The 22,650-nt window shown below is 38.4% G+C and overlaps 1 protein-coding gene across 1 annotated transcript in view; it reads left to right on the forward strand.

Annotated features, from left to right (window-relative positions):
* ALDH1A1 (aldehyde dehydrogenase 1 family member A1) overlaps nt 1-22,650 on the forward strand; it is a 111,585-nt gene that overhangs the window by 88,457 nt on the left and 478 nt on the right. The window contains exons 11-13 of the mRNA XM_053702502.1: nt 7,655-7,812; nt 10,644-10,718; nt 22,283-22,650. The exon at nt 22,283-22,650 is cut by the window's right edge and continues 478 nt beyond it. Of these exons, the coding sequence (XP_053558477.1) occupies nt 7,655-7,812; nt 10,644-10,718; nt 22,283-22,355 (306 nt within the window). The 3' untranslated portion in view covers nt 22,356-22,650. The remainder of the gene's footprint in view (nt 1-7,654; nt 7,813-10,643; nt 10,719-22,282) is intronic.

Genomic DNA, 22,650 nt, shown 5'->3' on the forward strand with positions numbered 1-22,650 from the left:
CATGTTGTCTTACTCCAAGCTGTATAGGCTCGAAAGCCTACTACCAATTAAGCATATTAGGTGATGTGCATCTCTGTAATGAGAAGGGGTGTGGTCTAATGACATCAACACCCTATATCAGGTGTGCATAATTATTAGGCAACTTCCTTTCCTTTGGCAAAATGGGTCAAAAGAAGGACTTGACAGGCTCAGAAAAGTAAAAAATAGTGAGATATCTTGCAGAGGGATGCAGCACTCTTAAAATTGCAAAGCTTCTGAAGCGTGATCATCGAACAATCAAGCGTTTCATTCAAAATAGTCAACAGGGTCGCAAGAAGCGTGTGGAAAAACCAAGGCGCAAAATAACTGCCCATAAACTGAGAAAAGTCAAGCGTGCAGCTGCCAAGATGCCACTTGCCACCAGTTTGGCCATATTTCAAAGCTGCAACATCACTGGAGTGCCCAAAAGCACAAGGTGTGCAATACTCAGAGACATGGCCAAGGTAAGAAAGGCTGAAAGACGACCACCACTGAACAAGACACACAAGCTGAAACATCAAGACTGGGCCAAGAAATATCTCAAGACTGATTTTTCTAAGGTTTTATGGACTGATGAAATGAGAGTGAGTCTTGATGGGCCAGATGGATGGGCCCGTGGCTGGATTGGTAAAGGGCAGAGAGCTCCAGTCCGACTCAGACGCCAGCAAGGTGGAGGTGGAGTACTGGTTTGGGCTGGTATCATCAAAGATGAGCTTGTGGGGCCTTTTCGGGTTGAGGATGGAGTCAAGCTCAACTCCCAGTCCTACAGCCAGTTTCTGGAAGACACCTTCTTCAAGCAGTGGTACAGGAAGAAGTCTGCATCCTTCAAGAAAAACATGATTTTCATGCAGGACAATGCTCCATCACACGCGTCCAAGTACTCCACAGCGTGGCTGGCAAGAAAGGGTATTAAAGAAGAAAATCTAATGACATGGCCTCCTTGTTCACCTGATCTGAACCCCATTGAGAACCTGTGGTCCATCATCAAATGTGAGATTTACAAGGAGGGAAAACAGTACACCTCTCTGAACAGTGTCTGGGAGGCTGTGGTTGCTGCTGCACGCAATGTTGATGGTGAACAGATCAAAACACTGACAGAATCCATGGATGGCAGGCTTTTGAGTGTCCTTGCAAAGAAAGGTGGCTATATTGGTCACTGATTTGTTTTTGTTTTGTTTTTGAATGTCAGAAATGTATATTTGTGAATGTTGAGATGTTATATTGGTTTCACTGGTAAAAATAAATAATTGAAATGGGTATATATTTGTTTTTTGTTAAGTTGCCTAATAATTATGCACAGTAATAGTCACCTGCACACACAGATATCCCCCTAAAATAGCTATAACTAAAAACAAACTAAAAACTACTTCCAAAACTATTCAGCTTTGATATTAATGAGTTTTTTGGGTTCATTGAGAACATGGTTGTTGTTCAATAATAAAATTAATCCTCAAAAATACAACTTGCCTAATAATTCTGCACTCCCTGTATATATATATATATATATATATATATATATATATATATATATATATATATATATATATATATATATATATATATATATATATACAGTGGGGCAAAAAAGTATTTAGTCAGCCACCAATTGTGCAATTCTCCCACTTAAGAAGATGAGAGAGGCCTGTAATTCTCATCATAGGTATACCTCAACTATGAGAAACAAAATGTGGAAACAAATCCAGACAATCACATTGTCTGATTTGGAAAGAATTTATTTGCAAATTATGGTTGAAAATAAGCATTTGGTCACCTACAAACAAGCAAGATTTCTGGCTTTCACAGACCTGTATCTTCTTCTTTAAGATGCTCCTCTGTCCTCCACTCATTACCTGTATTAATGGCACCTGTTTGAACTTGTTATCAGTATAAAAGACACCTGTCCACAACACTCCAGACTCCACTATGGTGAAGACCAAAGAGCTGTCGAAGAACACCAGAAACAAAATTGTAGACCTGCACCAGGCTGGGAAGACTGAATTTGCAATAGGCAAGCAGCTTGGTGTGAATAAATCAACTGTGGGAGCAAGAATTAGAAAATGGAAGACATACAAGACCACTGATAATGTCCCTCGATCTGGGGCTCCACGCAAGATCTCACCCCGTGGGGTCAAAATGATCACAAGAACGGTGAGCAAACATCCCAGAACCACACGGGGGGCCTAGTGAATGACCTGCAGAGAGCTGGGACCAATGTAACAAAGGCTACCATCAGTAACACACTACGTCGCCAGGGACTCAGATCCTGCAGTGCCAGACGTGTCCCCCTGCTTAAGCCAGTACATGTCCGGGCCCTTCTGAAGTATGCTAGAGAGCATTTGGATGATCCAGAAGCTGATTGGGAGAATGTCATATGGTCAGATGAAACCAAACTAGAACTGTTTGGTAGAAACACAACTTGTCGTGTTTGTAGGAGAGAGAACACCATACCTACTGTGAAGCATGGGGGTGGCAACATCATGCTTTGGGGCTGTTTCTCTGCAAAGGGAACAGGACGACTGATCCGTGTACATGAAAGAATGAATGGGGCCATGTATCGTGAGATTTTGAGTGCAAACCTCTTTCCATCAGCAAGGGCATTGAAGATGAAACATGGCTGGGTCTTTCAGCATGACAATGATCCCAAACACACCACCCGGGCAATGAAGGAGTGGCTTCGTAAGAAGCATTTCAAGGTCCTGGAGTGGCCTAGCCAGTCTCCAGATCTCAACCCCATAGAAAATCTTTGGAGGGAGTTGAAAGTCCGTGTTGCCCAGCGACAGCCCCAAAACATCACTGCTCTAGAGGAGATCTGCATGCAGGAATGGGCCAACATACCAGCAACAGTGTGTGACAACCTTGTGAAGACTTACAGAAAATGTTTGACCTCTGTCATTGCCAACAATGGATATATAACAAAGTATTGAGATGAACACAATTGGTGGCTGACTAAATACTTTTTTGCCCCACTGTATATATATTAGTAGACAACCCATGTTATCAATCTAGGCCCATTTTGATTTATTTCATGTCACCATTTCACCGTTAAAAACTATTCACAAACTTTGGAGTTCTCACTGAAATAATTTACATACTGCTTGTGTAGTCATAATACAAATGGTTGTAAAAGCTTTTCTGGGATCCAATTTGTTCAGAAATAGCAGATATGCATGACTTTACCATATATTTTTGGTAATTTGAAAGATGCTAATTGCCACTGCACACCACACTTTTGAAATTCCCGGCAGTGAAGGGATCAATCAGGTAGCTTGAAAGGTTAAGTTTAGCTGTAATGTAGAGATTACCCTCCCAGCTGACACCTCCCACCCCCTGATATCTATCTGATCCCTCTAAAACAGCTCTCTTCCCTCCCTCACCCCCAAGTGGTCAACACCACCTTAGGTGCTGGCAGACAGTATGCAAATAGGGCATTTTTTTAAATTATTAATTAATTATTTTTTTATTTTACCCTCAACCTCCCTGATCCCTCCCAAACAGTTCCCTAGCCCTCTCTAAGTAATGTCTGCTATCTTAGGTACTGCCAGAACCCAGCATTTATATAGTTTAACTCATTTTTTTATGTATTAAAATTTCTGTAGAGTAGCACCCCACTCTCCCCTCTAATAACATATTTTCAGTAGTGTAGTGGATTGCTCCCTCCATTAAACCCTTTCCTGCAGTGTAGTGGTTCCACCCACTCCCTCACCTTCCCAACTGCTTCCGCCTCTCTCCTGATCCTCCCACACCACCAACAGTCGGCACCACCACAACCCAATGCAGAGAGGGACACAGAATATCTCTCTCTGTATTGATGATCGATACAGAAATAGCACAATCTTGCTGCTTACAGCTAGATTGCCACAGAAAGAGCCCAAGACATCAGCGCCATGGCGCTGGTCCTTAAGGGCTAAACGAACAGCACCCTACCCTGTAGGGCACTGTTCATTAAGGGGTTAAATATTTGCATGCCTGTTTTGTTATGCTACAATAGTCTAGCTGCCTGGAATGGTATAGGTATCAGGAATCTTTCAAACGTGACAAAGTGGTTGACAGTGAGCATTCCAAGTTATTCTTAAGCCGTGGTCTTTGGGTTAATCCATCTCAAGTGGTCCAATAATTGTCAAGTTGGTTGCTTGACCATTTTTAAGGAGGGTCCTAGCTCTTTGAAACAAAAAATTATGTCTAGAGCACATTACAAGATACATGTACATATATAACTATTTTGTACATTCTTGTTCCTTAGACTTAGAGGTTAAGTGTTAATGTAATGATCAAGTTCCACTTTTAGGGTCAATTTATAATGGGAAGGGTTTGAGCCTTAGTCCTATTTTTAGGTGGTACCTAGGTATGTATATTGTGCATGCAGAACATTTCAGGTTTGATCATTCTCATATTTTTTCTAATAGGAGCAAGAAAGTGCATTTTTTAACATTTCCCTTAATTTTCGGGTTAATTATCTCTGGTGGGGGTCCAGATAGAAACCTGCCATTTTTACAGATGTAAGTCCTCTATGGTAGAATTCTGCAATAAAAGTTTGAGATTCCACTAGTTAAAGAGCTAGGACTAGTAGAAATCTGGTGAAAAGCCATCTTCACTCATACATTTTGAGAAATTATCAGATGTACTATAAACATAACAAATAATACAAATGAACAGTCTTTTAAAGTAATTATTTTTATGATTGACACACCACAAGTTCAAGCTCAAATTGTGATATCAAATTTTTTTTTTAGAAGTATATTTAAAAGAGTGCTGAATTTCTTTGCTTTTGGAAATGTTTGAGTATTATCTCATTAGTTTCTTCTCTTAACGCTGCTATATATATTTCAATATTAAGGGGTATATTTACCATGGTGCAGACACACATGATCCATTATAGCGAATCATGTCCGCCGCACATCGATAAATGCCGACAGCATACGCTGTTGGCATTTATCATTGCACCAGCAGTTCTTGCGAACTGCTGGAGCAATACCACCCCCTGCAGATTTGCGGCCAATCAGCTGCTAGCACGGGGTGTCAATCAACCCGATCGTATTCAATCGGGCTGATTGCTGTCCGCCACCTCAGAGGTGGCGGACGAGTTAAGGAGCAGCGGTCTTAGGACCGCTGCTTCTTAACTTCTGCTTCAGGCGGAACTGAAGCAGGGTGGGTCGGAAGCAGCCTCCGCTGCTTCTTAAATAGACCCCTAAGGGTCTACAGCATTCCTATACTATTTATCCCTAAATATATACTTTCTGTTATCTCAGCTGTATTTTATTGTTCAAGCTACATGTTTGATTAGAAACTGTGAGATGTCCTTACTCAGTCTCTCAGAAATAATGTAGGAGCATCTGGTGGCAGCAGTCAACTTGGCAGTTGTCAGTTTTCTGAGAACATTATTTATGGGAAACTACACTCACTTCGTCCTTAGCAGATATCTTGAATGATATTTTTGGTCCATTTGGGTGGAAGGAGTTTACAAAAACATCAGTTTTCTTTGCTGATGTCCTCAATCAAGCCTAACCACCGTTTGTCATCATAGACACAAGCAACACAGCCATTATTCAGTAGGATCAGGGGGACAGATTTTTATCACTGCATGTTCTTAAAACTCTTGTGATGCAAATGTAAAGAAGCACCTGATAGTACTCTCTGATGCTGCCTGAAGACAGTGACATTTTCTTACACCCTAAATTCTCTCTTTTGAAGTAGATTTATTTTCAGTTCCAGAAATCCTTCCTACTTTAGCTCTCAAAGCACTTTATCCTTTATCTACGCTTACCTTCCTAATCTTGGATGCAGGGGATACACCAAGAGCAACACAAGCTGAGTCAACCTTCAGAAGATAATCTTTGGGTAACACATAGTCCTCTCTCTGCTCCAAATATGTGTATTTTCCGATCACAAACATTTTTTTTGTGGCAGATGGGACACAGTGACCTACCAGGGACACGTTTAGAGGATAGTTATTTTCCTTTTATATGTGCTCTAATAAAATTTCTCATAGTCCTGTTGTAATAGTTTGTATGATATTCCAAGGGATTACAACAACTGTTACCAAATAGGTGATGATATTTCAATAGAAATGTGTTTCCATGGTACCTACAAACTGATATCACATCACATCCTACCTTTGAACACAGTAACTCATTTTCTGCTTAGCTGTAGTCACTTACTGCTTTTATCACAGGAAAAAGAACACCATAGCTTTGTTTAGGACACTAATCATTTGTTATACAGCCAATTAAAAACACTTTATTTCCATATCTGGATAAGTTATATTCATGCATCACTTGAAACTAATGCACTTCAGCTCTTAGCATCTAACTTACATGAATGCTGCCAACACAACAGGATTTATCCACACACTTGCAGGCTTGGGCATTCCCGGACATGCAGAGACAAGTCTTTCTACCCAAATGTCATGTTTGTGAGGGGAAATGTTATCAAATTGCACTTTCTTGCCACAAAAAAGAAAAAAATTAGAGAGAAGTCTCAAACCTGAAATGCTCTGCATGTACACTATACTTAACTGGTACCCCCTAAACCCCTAAATGTAGGGCTCAGACTCAAACCCTTCCCATTATAAATTGACCCTAAGAGTAGAACTTTCATTGCATTAGGACTTAAGTTATAAATCTAAGGAACAAGAATTTGAAAAAGTTTATATTTGTACCTGTACCTTGTAATGTGCTCTAGATATCAGTTATTGTTCCAAGGAGCTAGGACCATCCTGACGTGAGATATTGAGGTTTCTGTAAACATCTGTATAACCAAAATCTGTTGTGCGCCATAACACAAAAATGGCCGCCATGGTTTAACCAAGTAAAATAACATTTAAAAACTGCTGGTTTTGCAATACCAGTACATAGATGTATCACTAAAAAAAAAAGTAAAATTAAAAATGGTTCAGCAACATATGTTGTACCACTCGTAAAGGATTAACCCCTTTGTGAAGTGGTCCCGTGGTCATGACTCACATTCTTAAAGTTGACAGGCTTGCCTTTTTTTAAATTAAATTACTGTTTTATAGAGGATGTCACTTTTATTTTTTTATTTTGTAATTTTTTAAACATTTCTGTGATGCCTTGATAGTGGTTCTATGCTGTAGGAAGTTAATGATTGTGAGATAAAGGCGGCTGCAATGATTTCAATGGGGCTGATCTTGCCACTGGATAATTTGATAACTTGCAGGTACATATGTTTTTGTATCTTGACATTTTCAAAAGTTTATTTTTGTGTGGAATATTAGTTTGACAAATAAGTTTTATATGAATTTAGGCCAGTGTGTATATAGCCCTTTTTTCAAATTATTTTCATACTTTGAATTGTTGCTAAACAGGTTTTGATCCTTAGTTATTTATATTTATTATGATCATTAGTTATTTTAGTACTAGAATGTCTATTTATCTTATTTTGTAAATTAGATAAAGGAGATCAAGAACTTTGTTTTCTACTGCTCCGAGTAGTGAATATTTTTTTTTCTTTTCCTGATAAATGAACAATATTATTAACAAAAGAGCTAAGATCATTGTTAGCATTACATAGTGATACACAATACTGTTGTATGTTTAACTACCAGGTGTATTGATTTTTTTTCCTCTTGGTACATGCAAAGAATACAGTTTTGTATGTTTTCTTTTGAAACTTGATATAGATATTTGGACCAGTACAACAAATACTGAAGTTTAAAACAATAGATGAAGTTATTGAAAGAGCAAACAATACCACTTATGGATTAGCAGCAGGAGTTTTCACTAAAGACATGGACAAAGCAATGACATTTGCTGCAGCTCTTCAGGCGGGAACTGTATGGTTAGTACATTTTTACATGATTTTTTTCCTTTGATTGTAATATAAGATTTTATGCATACTTTTTTTTTTTTACAATATGAGCCTATTTTATTGTCATAATATGAAACAGTGCATTACTATTATTACACTTATTCGAATATTGTATTTCCCCCCTGTACTCAAAAGGCCTGATGTAAATACTATAGACTATACATGAGGTGACCTTGAAACAAGCTACTTAGTGACTGCTTAGATCACATTTCTATGTGGTGTCTTACTGACCACAGCAAAGGAATACAAGATACACATACCCAATAGGTATACAGGGAACGTTCCATTGAAATTATACATTTATACAACTTAAGCAAACACACAACAGTTTCAAATGTTTTAAAAAAGATTAATTGATTTGCAAATCTTTTGCAAAACAGTTATTCATTAATGGAATGTGCTCTTTACAGATATTAAAGTTTACTTTTAAATTAAATTGAAAAAAAATGTTGAAACTGCACAAAAACACTATTCAACAAATCATTAATTTTACATTTGTTAAAACATAACTTGTTGAAAACTTAAGTGAACTTGACATACTTAAAGGGACATTAAACAATTTTAAATTGTAATACAAAATGTTTATGTGTAGACAAAATGGAAGAGGTATATGTTTAAAGATACACAAAAAGCTCAGTGGCTACATTTTACAATATTACATTGAGAAAGAAAGACATATACGTCTATAAGTCTTTACAGTCCATATTGTTTTTAAAACTATAGGCAAATAAATAATGAGAAGAAAAATGTGCTTATGACAGCATAATAAAGAAGCATAGTAGCAATTATTATGGCTCCTAAGCTAACGTTCCTGCTTTTCAACAAAAAATACCAAGGGAACAAAGAAAAATGTAAGTAAATAAGAAAGTTGTTTAAAATCTCATGCTCTGTCTAAATCATGACATAAATACTTTGGGTTTTATATCCCTTTTATTATTTACATGCAGAAGTATGTCATTACAAAGTACTTTTCCTGTGGTAGTTTCCAGTCTCATGTTCATTTCCAGGAATTGTGTGCTGCTATTGAAATAAAATGATGATTAACACTGTCCCTGTAGTGAAAACCACAAGAGATCTATACACAACTGTTTTGTTTGTTGGAACGATGCAGATGATGCAGGTTAAATTTAACCATGTACCATGTGAAGTCAGCCAAAACTCCAGATCGTCATAAAAATTAAGCTTTCAAAACATTAAACCGACTTTAGAAGACAGATCACTGTATTGCACTTTTAAATGTATCTCTAAATGCCAACATTTTAATTCAGCAATTGCAGGGTGGTGTTTTATTTTTTTATATTTTAAGGGACAGTCTACTTAAAAGGACACTTAAGTAAAAATTAAAGTATTATGATTTAGATAGAGTATGCACTAGTTTAAAGGGACTTTTCAGTTGACTTCCATTATTAAAATATGCACACTTTCTGAGGTACCAGCTACTACTGAGAATGTACAAAGTGCACAGTGTATAGGTATTTGTGATTGACTGTCACATGATACAACGGGTCAGCAATTTGAAGTAAATCTACTGCTCATTTTATATCTAGAGTAAATGCTATTGCATTGTTTTTTTATTGTGCACTTGTTAGAAATTTTACTGTATTTTATGATCCTTTAAAGGGAACCACAACACCTGCTTGACATGTTTTAAACTAACTTTTTTTAATTGTGCAAAATAAACTAACAAACTATTCTGTATGCAGTATTTTCATCTTACTGCATTCTGTTGTAGATAAAAACGTTATCATTTAAACGTTGCTCTTCAGCCTTGTACCTGCAAAGTAAGCTGCCATATTGCAAAGTTAGTTCCACAACAGTGGGTCACGTGATGCACACGGCACCTTCTATTTCTAAAGTTGAGGAAGCAGATTGAGATCTGCAGTGTCTAAGAAGAACGGCTTCAGGGAGACAGGCACTGTTATGTTTAAAAATAGCATGAGCAGGGAAGCAATTGTGAGGGGGAGGAGAGGGAGGCACAGGGGGGAAGAAAGAAAGCAAACACTCTGCATATAAAATTGTAACAAGACATTTGCATTCATCTACATTACATATTTACTCCGGAGACTTTCTTCCCCCTGTGCATTCCTCTCCTCCCCCTGTGCATTCCTCTCCTCCCCCTTCCTTCCATGCGTGTGCTATTTATAAACATAACAGTGCCTGTCTGCCTGAAGCGTTCTTCTAAGACACTGGAGGGCTCAATCTGCTTCCTTTAGAAATAGAAGGTGCTGTGTGCATCACGTGACCCACTGTTGTGGAACGTGCTTTGCAATATGGCAGCATACTTTGCAAGTACAAGGCTGCAGAGCAATGTTTAAATGATAAAGCTTTTACCTACAAAAGAATGCAGTAAGATGAAAACTGCATACAGAATTAAAGTCAGTATATTTTGCATAATGAGAAAAAGTTGGTTTAAAATATTTCAAGCAGGTGTTGTGGTTCCCTTTAACATTTTCTCTCCTTGAATGTGTTCCCTTTTACCTGCTGAAGCTTATCAGTTTGATTACAAATAGCTCCTTTTAATGTGACAAAATATAGGTTACTGTACCTATCTCCCAATCAGACTTTCCTCTAGTCTCCAAAGCTTTAAGTGTTCCTTAAAAACTATTTCAGCAGGTTTAGTATGTTGGCTTAGTTCACAGCTGGAACAAAGTTACAGGGCTGTATATAGGACCCTTTTGACTGACACTATGGACAGGCAGAGGGACAAGTTAACTACTAATATGAAATTTTAATTTTGAAAACTGAATTAAACTGTGAAATAGATCATGTTCATCTGTTCTGATTTATCTGCTCTCTTGTAGGATTAACTGCTACAGTGCAATGTCTTCTCAGTGCCCATTTGGAGGATTTAAGATGTCTGGAAACGGACGTGAAATGTAAGTCAGTTAATATTCATTGATAGGAAATAAAGAACCCTCAATGCCAATACTAATAAGTTCAATGTGACCATGGTCTTAACATGTGTTCTCTGATAGTCATTTAGAAACATAACGCATCTGTGCCCAAATGTTAGTGCTGTATGACATTATTTTCTGGTGTCAGGTCAGGAAAGACAAAGGTGAGAGAAACAACTGTGAAACAACAAACATTAAAGGGACAGTCTACAACAGAATATTTATTGTTTTAAAAGATAGATAATCCCTTTATTACACATTCCCTAGTTTTGCATAACCAACAGAGTTATATTAATATACTTTTTACCTCTGTGATTACCTTGTTTCTAAGCCTCTGCAGACTGCCCCCTTATTTCAGTTCTTTTAACAGACTTGCATTTTAGCCAATAAGTGCTGGCTCCTAGGAACTCCACGTGCACAAGCACAGTGTTATCTATATGAAACACATGAACTAACACCCTCTAGTGGTGAAAAACTGTCAAAATGCCCTGAGATGAGAGGAGGCCTTTAAGGGCTTAGAAATTAGCATACCAAGAGAACAAAGCAAAATTGGTGATAGATGTAAATTTGAAAATTCTTTAAAATGGCATGCCCTATCTGAATAATGAAAGTTTGTTTTGGACTAGACTGTCCCTTTAAGCACTGAATATTTGAATGGCATTATTGGCGTAGGTATAAAAAAATAAAAACAGAATTTATGCTTACCTGATAAATTACTTTCTCCAACGGTGTGTCTGGTCCACGGCGTCATCCTTACTTGTGGGATATTCTCTTCCCCAACAGGAAATGCCAAAGAGTCCCAGCAAAGCTGGTCACATGATCCCTCCTAGGCTCCGCCCACCCCAGTCATTTGACCGACGGACAGGAGGAAATATATATAGGAGAAACCATATGATACCGTGGTGACTGTAGTTAGAGAAAATAATTCATCAGACCTGATTAAAAAACCAGGGCGGGCCGTGGACCGGACACACCGTTGGAGAAAGTAATTTATCAGGTAAGCATAAATTCTGTTTTCTCCAACATTGGTGTGTCCGGTCCACGGCGTCATCCTTACTTGTGGGAACCAATACCAAAGCTTTAGGACACGGATGAAGGGAGGGAGCAAATCAGGTCACCTAAATGGAAGGCACCACGGCTTGCAAAACCTTTCTCCCAAAAATAGCCTCCGAAGAAGCAAAAGTATCAAATTTGTAAAATTTGGCAAAAGTGTGCAGTGAAGACCAAGTCGCTGCCTTACATATCTGGTCAACAGAAGCCTCGTTCTTGAAGGCCCATGTGGAAGCCACAGCCCTAGTGGAGTGAGCTGTGATTCTTTCAGGAGGCTGCCGTCCGGCAGTCTCATAAGCCAATCGGATAATGCTTTTAAGCCAAAAGGAAAGAGAGGTAGAAGTCGCTTTTTGACCTCTCCTTTTACCAGAATAAACAAAAACAAGGAAGATGTTTGTCTGAAATCTTTAGTAGCCTCTAAATAGAATTTTAGAGCACGGACTACGTCCAAATTGTGTAACAAACGTTCCTTCTTTGAAACTGGATTCGGACACAAAGAAGGTACAACTATCTCCTGGTTAATATTTTTGTTGGAAACAACTTTCGGAAGAAAACCAGGCTTAGTACGCAAAACCACCTTATCTGCATGGAACATCAGATAGGGCGGAGAACACTGCAGAGCAGATAACTCTGAAACTCTTCTAGCAGAAGAAATTGCAACCAAAAACAAAACTTTCCAAGATAATAACTTAATACCTACGGAATGTAAGGGTTCAAACGGAGCCCCTTGAAGAACTGAAAGAACTAGATTTAGACTCCAGGGAGGAGTCAAAGGTCTGTAAACAGGCTTGATCCTAACCAGAGCCTGAACAAATGCTTGAACATCTGGCACAGCTGCCAGTCTTTTGTGAAGTAAAACAGATAAAGCAGAGATCTGTCCCTTCAGAGAACTTGCAGATAATCCTTTCTCCAAACCTTCTTGTAGAAAGGATAGAATTTTAGGAATTTTTATCTTGTTCCATGGGAATCCTTTAGATTCACACCAACAGATATATTTTTTCCATATTTTATGGTAAATTTTTCTAGTTACAGGCTTTCTAGCCTGAATCAGAGTATCTATTACAGAATCTGAAAACCCACGCTTTGATAAAATCAAGCGTTCAATGTCCAAGCCGTCAGTTGGAGGGAAACCAGATTCGGATGTTCGAATGGACCCTGAACAAGAAGGTCCTGTCTCAAAGGTAGCTTCCATGGTGAAGCCGATGACATATTGACCAGGTCTGCATACCAAGTCCTGCGTGGCCACACAGGAGCTATCAAGATCACCTAGGCCCTCTCCTGATTGATCCTGGCTACCAGCCTGGGGATGAGAGGAAACGGTGGGAATACATAAACTAAGTTGAAGGTCCAAGGTGCTACTAGTGCATCTACTAGGGTCGCCTTGGGATCCCTGGATCTGGACCCGTAGCAAGGAACCTTGAAGTTCTGACGAGACGCCATCAGATCGATGTCTGGAATGCCCCATAATTGAGTTATTTGGGCAAAGATTTCCGGATGGAGTTCCCACTCCCCCGGATGGAATGTCTGACGACTCAGAAAATCCGCTTCCCAATTTTCCACTCCTGGGATGTGGATCGCAGACAAGTGGCAGGAGTGATCATCCGCCCATTGAATTATCTTGGTCACTTCTTTCATCGCCAGGGAAGTCCTTGTTCCCCCCTGATGATTGATATATGCAACGGTCGTCATGTTGTCTGACTGAAACCTTATGAATTTGGCCTTTGCTAGTTGAGGCCAAGCTCTGAGAGCATTGAATATCGCTCTCAGTTCCAGAATGTTTATCGGGAGAAGAGACTCTTCCCGAGACCATAGACCCTGAGCTTTCAGGGATTCCCAGACCGCGCCCCAGCCCACTAGGCTGGCGTCGGTCGTGACAATGACCCACTCTGGTCTGCGGAAGCTCATTCCCTGTGACAGATTGTCCAGGGTCAGCCACCAACGGAGTGAATCTCTGGTCTTTTGATCTACTTGAATTGTCGGAGACAAGTCTGTATAATCCCCATTCCACTGTCTGAGCATGCACAGTTGTAATGGTCTTAGATGAATTTGTGCAAAAGGAACTATGTCCATTGTTGCAACCATCAATCCTATTACTTCCATGCACTGCGGTATGGAAGGACGAGGAACAGAATGAAGTACTTGACAAGAGCTTAGAAGTTTTGATTTTCTGACCTCTGTCAGAAAAATCCTCATTTCTAAGGAATCTATTATTGTTCCCAAGAAGGGAACTCTTGTTGACGGGGACAGAGAACTTTTTTCTTTGTTCACCTTCCATCCGTGAGATCTGAGAAAGGCTAGGACGATGTCCGTATGAGCCTTTGCTTTTGACAGGGACGACGCTTGAATCAGGATGTCGTCCAAGTAAGGTACTACTGCAATGCCCCTTGGTCTTAGAACCGCTAGAAGGGACCCTAGTACCTTTGTGAAAATCCTTGGAGCAGTGGCTAATCCAAATGGAAGTGCCACAAACTGGTAATGCTTGTCCAGAAAAGCGAACCTTAGGAACTGATGATGTTCCTTGTGGATAGGAATATGTAGGTACGCATCCTTTAAATCCACGGTAGTCATAAATTGATTTTCCTGGAAAGTAGGTAGGATCGTTCGAATAGTTTCCATTTTGAACGATGGTACCCTGAGAAATTTGTTTAGGATCTTTAGATCCAAAATTGGTCTGAATGTTCCCTCTTTTTTGGGAACTATGAACAGATTGGAATAAAATCCCATTCCTTGTTCTCTTATTGGAACTGGATGTATCACTCCCATCTTTAACAGGTCTTCTACACAATGTAAGAATGCCTGTCTCTTTATTTGGTTTGAAGATAATTGAGACCTGTGGAACCTTCCCCTTGGGGGTAGTTCCTTGAATTCCAGGAGATAACCTTGAGAAACTATTTCTAGCGCCCAAGGATCCTGAACATCTCTTGCCCAAGCCTGAGCAAAGAGAGAAAGTCTGCCCCCCACTAGATCCGGTCCCGGATCGGGGGCTATCCCTTCATGCTGTTTTGGTAGCATTAGTAGGCTTCTTGGCCTGCTTACCCTTGTTCTAGCCTTGCATTGGTTTCCAGGCTGGTTTGGGTTGTGAAGTATTACCCTCTTGCTTAGAGGATACAGAATTAGAGACTGGTCCGTTTCTGCGAAAGGGACGAAAATTAGGCTTATTATTAGCCTTAAAAGACCGATCCTGTGGGAGGGCGTGGCCCTTTCCCCCAGTGATGTCTGAAATAATCTCTTTCAAATCAGGTCCAAATAATGTTTTACCTTTGAAAGGAATGTTAAGCAATTTTGTCTTGGAAGACACATCCGCTGACCAAGACTTTAGTCAAAGCACTCTGCGCGCCACGACAGCAAACCCTGAATTTTTCGCCGCTAATCTAGCTAATTGCAAAGCGGCATCTAAAACAAAAGAGTTAGCCAATTTAAGTGTTTGAACTCTGTCCATAACCTCCTCATACGAAGATTCTTTACTGAGCGATTTTTCTAGTTCCTCGAACCAGAAACACGCTGCCGTAGTGACAGGAACAATGCATGAAATTGGTTGTAGAAGGTAACCTTGCTGTACAAAAATCTTTTTAAGCAAACCCTCTAATTTCTTATCCATAGGATCTTTGAAAGCACAACTATCTTCGATAGGAATAGTAGTGCGTTTGTTTAGAGTAGAAACCGCCCCCTCGACCTTGGGGACTGTCTGCCATAAGTCCTTTCTGGGGTCGACTATAGTAAATAATTTCTTAAATATAGGGGGGGGAACAAAAGGTATGCCGGGCCTTTCCCACTCTTTATTTACTATGTCCGCCACCCGCTTGGGTATAGGAAAAGCGTTGGGGGGCACCGGAACCTCTAGGAACTTGTCCATCTTACATAATTTCTCTGGAATGACCAAATTGTCACAATCATCCAGAGTAGATAACACCTCCTTAAGCAGTGCGCGGAGATGTTCTAATTTAAATTTAAATGTCACAACATCAGGTTCAGCTTGATGAGAAATTTTTCCTGAATCTGAAATTTCTCCATCAGACAAAACCTCCCTCATGGCCCCTTGAGATTGGTGTGAGGGTATGTCAGAACAGTTATCATCAGCGTCCTCTTGCTCTTCAGTGTTTAAAACAGAGCAATCGCGCTTTCTCTGATAAGTAGGCATTTTGGATAAAAGATTTGCTATGGAGTTATCCATTACAGCCATTAATTGTTGCATGGTAATAAGTATTGGCGCATTAGATGTACTAGGGGCCTCCTGTGTGGGCATAACTGGTGTAGACACAGTAGGGGATGATGTAGTATCATGTTTACTCCCCTCATTTTAAGGAATCATCTTGGGCAATATCATTATCTGTTGCAATACTGTCCTTACTTTGTTTGGACACTATGGCACAATTATCACATAAATTTAAATGGGGAGACACATTGGCTTTCATACATATAGAACATAGCTTATCTGATGGTACAGACATGTTAAACAGGCTTAAACTTGTCAACAAAGCACAAAAAACGTTTTAAAATAAAACCGTTACTGTCACTTTAAATTTCAAACTGAAAACACTTTATTACTGAATATGTGAAAAAGTATGAAGGAATTGTTCAAAATTCACCAAAATTTCACCACAGTGTCTTAAAGCATTAAAAGTATTGCACACCAAATTTCAGAGCTTTAACCCTTAATTTTTTTTACATTTAACCCCTATACAGTCCCAGAATGAGGCTCTCTCTATAACTAGAAAGGCCCCCATCTGAAAAAGGTGTCCAACACAGTGCCTGCCGTTTTTCTAAACGTTCCCCAAGATTATAATACCAATAATTAGTTAGAATCTGCATAATATGCCTAGTAAAGCAATTGTTTTAGCCCAGAAAAATGTCTACCAGTTTTTAAGCCCTTTTTGAAGCCCTTTATTCTTTTATGTTTAACTAAGAAAATGGCTTACTGGTCCCCATGAGGGGAAATGACAGCCTTCCAGCATTACATGGTCTTGTTAGAAATATGGCTAGTCATACCTTAAGCAGAAAAGACTGCTAACTGTTTCCCCCAACTGAAGTTACTTCATCTCAACAGTCCTGTGTGGAAACAGCAATTGATTTCAGTTACTGTCTGCTAAAATCATCTTCCTCTTACAAACAGAAATCTTCATCCTTTTCTGTTTCAGAGTAAATAGTACATACCAGCACTATTTTAAAATAACAAACACTTGATAGAAGAATAAAACTACATTTAAACACCAAAAAACTCTTAACCATCTCCGTGGAGATGTTGCCTGTGCAACGGCAAAGAGAATGACTGGGGTGGGCGGAGCCTAGGAGGGATCATGTGACCAGCTTTGCTGGGACTCTTTGCCATTTCCTGTTGGGGAAGAGAATATCCCACAAGTAAGGATGACGCCGTGGACCGGACACACCAATGTTGGAGAAATTGCCTGTACATAATAATATCATTGTCATCATGTGCAGCAGGTGAGAGTTGCTTGCACATGAGCTGCAGATTATGTTAAAAATTGTGACTCATAGGTATCAAAACAGGGGCACAAGTAGGTGCTTATGTTTGTATATAAACACCATGAATACAGTTTAGGAATCATTCCCTCATTCTCCTGACACCCATGAAAACACAGTAGCCAGCTTGATAGATGGGAGCCTCGTTCTCATGCAGAGAGGGAAAGTCGCATAACGATGAGCAGCAAATTATAAATATATATGTATATAAATATATACATATATATGTATGTGTTAATATGTGAAAAACATAAAAAGTTATTAAGTTCAATAATTTAATGACTTGTTTGAATTGTCTAGCTAATTTCTCAACTGACTGAACAGACAGAAGTATGCCCCTGAGATAATAGGATAATGTTTATGTTCAGCAGTGCCTTAATAAATGTCAGTGCTCTAGATGAATAGTGCTATTTTTAATTGTCAACATTGGGCTAGATTACAAGTGGAATATCATGGATGCATACATTTGTGCAAGTATTACAAGTTGAAAGTAAAAGTGTTTGCTCAAGCACAATCTAATTTAACTCTCGTCAGGTTAGCGAGACTGAAGACCTTGTGTAATGGGTAAGGGATAAAATAAAGGTTGCTTGAAACACAAGATAAATACAATAAAAAACAGTTACATAAGTGAAAACGGTGATCCGGTGTTCAAACAATCATGTCTACCTCTGTCCGGTTAAACCGGAAGTGAAACCTGTTCAGCCGTGTAACCTGTTCCCCCGGAGTGCCGTAGCCTGAAGTGGAGAACCGATCCTCTGTACGAATTGAAGAATACAAAAGGGCAGGCACTGCATACACAAGATGATTGCTATAACAAATCCAACATTTATTGGAACATATGGCAAGAGAATACAGTAAATACCAATTCAAAGTATGAAGGGTCCTTCAAAGTGACTCCCAGGCAGGTATGGTGTGGACATAGGTGATGATCTGACGCGTTTTGCGCCCCCTACAGGCGCTTACTCATAGATCTATTGCTTAATGTGATAATGTGCTTTATATATGCTTTCCTGTTTACACCTATTAACCCCTTCATAACTTTAAAAAAACAGGATAATAAGGGAAACTTGTTGCTTTTAAAACTACTGATCGTATTATATTTGCAAATAACAGATCTCTATGTTAAAATCAGATGAAACTACCACACTGACTTAGACTTTAGAATATTATATGTTGTTATTACTGAACTTAGATAGAACATTAATGGTTATTAAAGCTTTCTAAATTTTTACACACAATATAAGCGAATCTCTTAAAAACAACGATCAGATCGTCATTAAAAAAATCAGACAAGGGGGGAAACATTGTCATATTAGATAAAGAATATTACTTTCGTGAGGCACATTCCCAACTGTCAGATACAAAAGTTTACCAAAAATTAACAGGTAACCCAGTTGTACAATAAAAGAGAGAACTTGTCAAGTTAATTACTGAAGGGATACACTTAGGTGTGTTTAGAGAAATAGATTTGGACACATTGGTCCCTCAAAATTCTCTTGTCCCTATCTTCTACCATGTCCCCAAGGTTCACAAGGACCTCACCAATCCCCTGGGCAGACCTATTGTCTCCAGGGTGGGGTCCTTGTTTGAGCCTTTGGGGACCTGGTTGGATAGTGTGCTTCAACCTTTGGCTGTCAAGCAGCTGTCCTATCTCAGGGACAGTACTCATTTGATTGATATATTACAAACGGTAGAATGGGAACCAAATTATTCATGGGCAGTTGTGGATATCAGTTCTTTATATACTTCAATACCACAACATTTGGGTATTGAGGCGGTGGAATTTTTCCTAGAGAGAGAACTAAATTTGGCATATGACACTAATATATTGGTGATGTTCTACGCTTTGCTTTGTCCCATAACTATTTCATGTTTGAAGGGAACTACTACAGAAAAACATGCGGAACGGCTATGGGGGCAAAATTTGCCCCGCTTTCGCAAATGTATATGTCTCGTGGTGGGAATTCACATATATTTACAGTGTCCTTAATCCATGATTGGAAGATATATTATTATTTGTAAGGTACATAGATGACCTTTTGGTCATTCTAAAAAAAACAGTAGATGATGAATTGTTTAAGGACTTCATTAAGTTCTTGGATAACAACTTCATGAATCTCAGATTCACTGGTACTTTTAATCATGAGGAAGTGAATTATTTAGATCTAACCCTACAAGCATGTGGCAATAAAGTAATCACTAAAACCTACTGTAAGCCTGTTGCAGCCAATACCATACTGCATGCCTCCTCACAGCACCCTAGTCACCTTATTAAAGCAGTCCCTCGTGGACAGTTTATAAGGATTAAAAGGAATACACAGTCACAAGAAACTTACAGAGCACAGTCATTAGACCTCAAACAAGATTAATAGCCAGAGGATACAATGCTGATGCCTTAGAAAAATGCAGAACAGAAATTCAGTCTTATGAGGCACAAAAACAAACTACTACAGAAAATGCCTTTAAAGACGCTATTGTATTCACTACTGAATACACTAGTCAATATACCAAAATAGCTAAAATTTTACAAAAGCATCTCCATATTCTCAAAGGTGATCCCACATTGGCTCCTTTGATTAAGAACTGTAAGTTTGTGTCTAAGAAACCGTATACACTGGCTCGCAGTCTGTCCCCTAGTAATATAACTAGGACAAGGCCCACAAATTCAAGGTGGTTGGCCAGACAAGGGAACTTTAAGTGCCTTAGTAGAAACTGTGGTATGTGTGCTTACATGAGTGGTGGCAGCTCCTTTACAAGCAGTATAGCCAAACGTAGGTATGACATTAATTTTAATGCCAACTGTGGTACAACCTTTGGGGTATATTTGCTCACATGTAATCTCTGTCAGATGCAATATGTAGGTCAGACCTCAAAGGAGGTAAGAAAAAGATTTAGCGAGCATCTCAGGGACACCAAAAATTATGTAAAGGAATCAGCTGTAGCGAATCACTTTAATAGCGAACATTTCAGTAATATAGCAAATGTGTCCATTTGTATAATAGATGTTGCTAAGTTACCACCCAGTGGAGGAAATAAATACAATATACACCAAAGGAAGGAGATTTATTGGATACTCCAATTACAGACTAGAAGTCCCTTAGGACTAAATCAAGAATGTGACATCAATTTTTTTATTGATGCATAATCTCATTGGAGTAGCCCTTAATTATTCCTTTCTATATTCAGTATTACAATTCCCCACCTCTTAAAATTATGAAATACACGTAATCAGTTAACTTTTAAATTTTGTAATACTTCCATTATTTGTAAATGTGTAAAAGCGTTCATTTATATATAGCTTTGCGTTTTTTCACTAATTCAAACATCTTATATAATAATATGTAATTTTTTCAAATCCTAGTCTTTGACCGGTGGCTTATACAATATTTGAACACATATGGCTCTAGCATTACTTCCTTCAATTTGCTTATATTGTGTGTAAAAATTTAGAAAGCTTTAAAATTAATGGAAGCCCATAGCCATTAATGTTCCATCTAAGTTCAGTAATAACAACATATAAAATTCTAAAGTCTAAGTCAGTGTGGTAGTTTCATCTGATTTTAACATAGAGATCTGTTATTTGCAAATATAATACGATCAGTAGTTTTAAAAGCAACAAGTTTCCCTTATTATCCCGTTTTTTAAAGTTATGAAGGGGTTAATAGGTGTAAACAGGGAAGCATATATAAAGCACATTATAACATTAAGCAATAGATCTATGAGTAAGCGCCTGTAGGGGGCGCAAAACGCGTCAGATCACCTATGTCCACACCATACCTGCCTGGGAGTCACTTTGAAGGACCCTTCACACTTTGGAATGGAATTTACTGTATTCTCTTGCCATATGTTCCAATAAATGTTGGATTTGTTATAGCAATCATCTTGTGTATGCAGTGCCTGCCCTTTTGTATTCTTCAAAAAACAGTTACACTTATATAAACTCTATCTGATAAAAAATTAGTCATATAATTATTAATAAAAAATATTTATAAGGGTTCATAGATATATGGTGTTTGGCCATGTATTTGATGGCAAAGGGCTATAATATATATTGGGCCAGATTATGAGTGGAGCGCAAAATTGCGCTTTTGTATTGTGCGCTAGTATTAAAGGAGAGGCGCTATGCAACGCAACCTCGCATTTGCATTGCAGGCAAGCTTTGCGCTCACAAGAGTGTGTTTCCATAGGCTCTAATGGGAGCCTCATTCACATGGTGTGAGACACGGCAGTGTACCTAGCGCAACAAAGGGGGTATGTCACACAGCGATGGGCAGCAAATGTAAAATATATATGTATATGAATATATGCATATATATGTATGTGTTTATGTGTGTATATACACATATTAACACATAAATATATATGTAAATAAGCCTATGCATATATATGTATGTGTTTATATTTGTATATTTATATGTATGTATTTATATGTAAATAAGCATATGCATATATATTTACAGTGAACACACAGTCCCCATAGACCGCAATGTAAAGGCACTTTTTAGTGCCATTTTTTTTCTAACACCTAACATCCCCTAACTTTAACCCCTAAAAACTGCTTCATGCAGTTGTTAATTTAAAAATTAATGAGAGAGATCTCACGGTAGCATTAACCAACCACTTATTTGCCCATTTACTGGCATGCAATAAATGAATGCTCCACTTGTAATCTAGCCCATTGTGTCTAAATAATAAATCAATAATAATATTCCAATGTTATTCACATGCAGGAAAATTATAATCTGCATACTGATTTATTCTTATTTTTACCAGGATTAATTAATTATTTCACCTCATTATATTTTTTTATGACATTCTACATTGTGGTGTAATTTGGTATTATTTAATAAATATTTGTGAATACATTGTCTTCAATGTTCTCTGAGAAAACATAATTGACAAAATAATGATGCACCTGAAACTGTATGCTATAATATGTTTTCAAGAATAATGTCTCAGATTATAGTTCCCTTTGCCTATTGTAGAAACTATATATTTTTTTTATTTTTTTGCATTAGGGGAGAGTATGGTCTGCAGCAATATACTGAAGTAAAAACAGTTACAATGAAAATTCCACAGAAGAATTCCTAAAGGGGTGAACTTCCTAAAACAAAGCATGCACACATGGACCCTGTGACATCATACAAATGTATATATAATTAATCTTTACAGCAAACTCCATGCATCTGTAGCATAAAGAAATGTATTTGATGGTCATAAAATGCATTGTTATGAGAAGGCTTATTCCCATGATAAATAATTCAGAAACATTTTAAATCAAATAATATTCTTTGTTCACAATAGACTGCAGATATGTCATGTCTGAAATGTGTATCCATCCATGATATTGTTCTCATAGATACTGTAGTCTATAGTCTAGTGGCTA

Source organism: Bombina bombina, chromosome 2 (assembly GCF_027579735.1).
Source record: "Bombina bombina isolate aBomBom1 chromosome 2, aBomBom1.pri, whole genome shotgun sequence".
Classification (NCBI taxonomy): domain Eukaryota; kingdom Metazoa; phylum Chordata; class Amphibia; order Anura; family Bombinatoridae; genus Bombina; species Bombina bombina.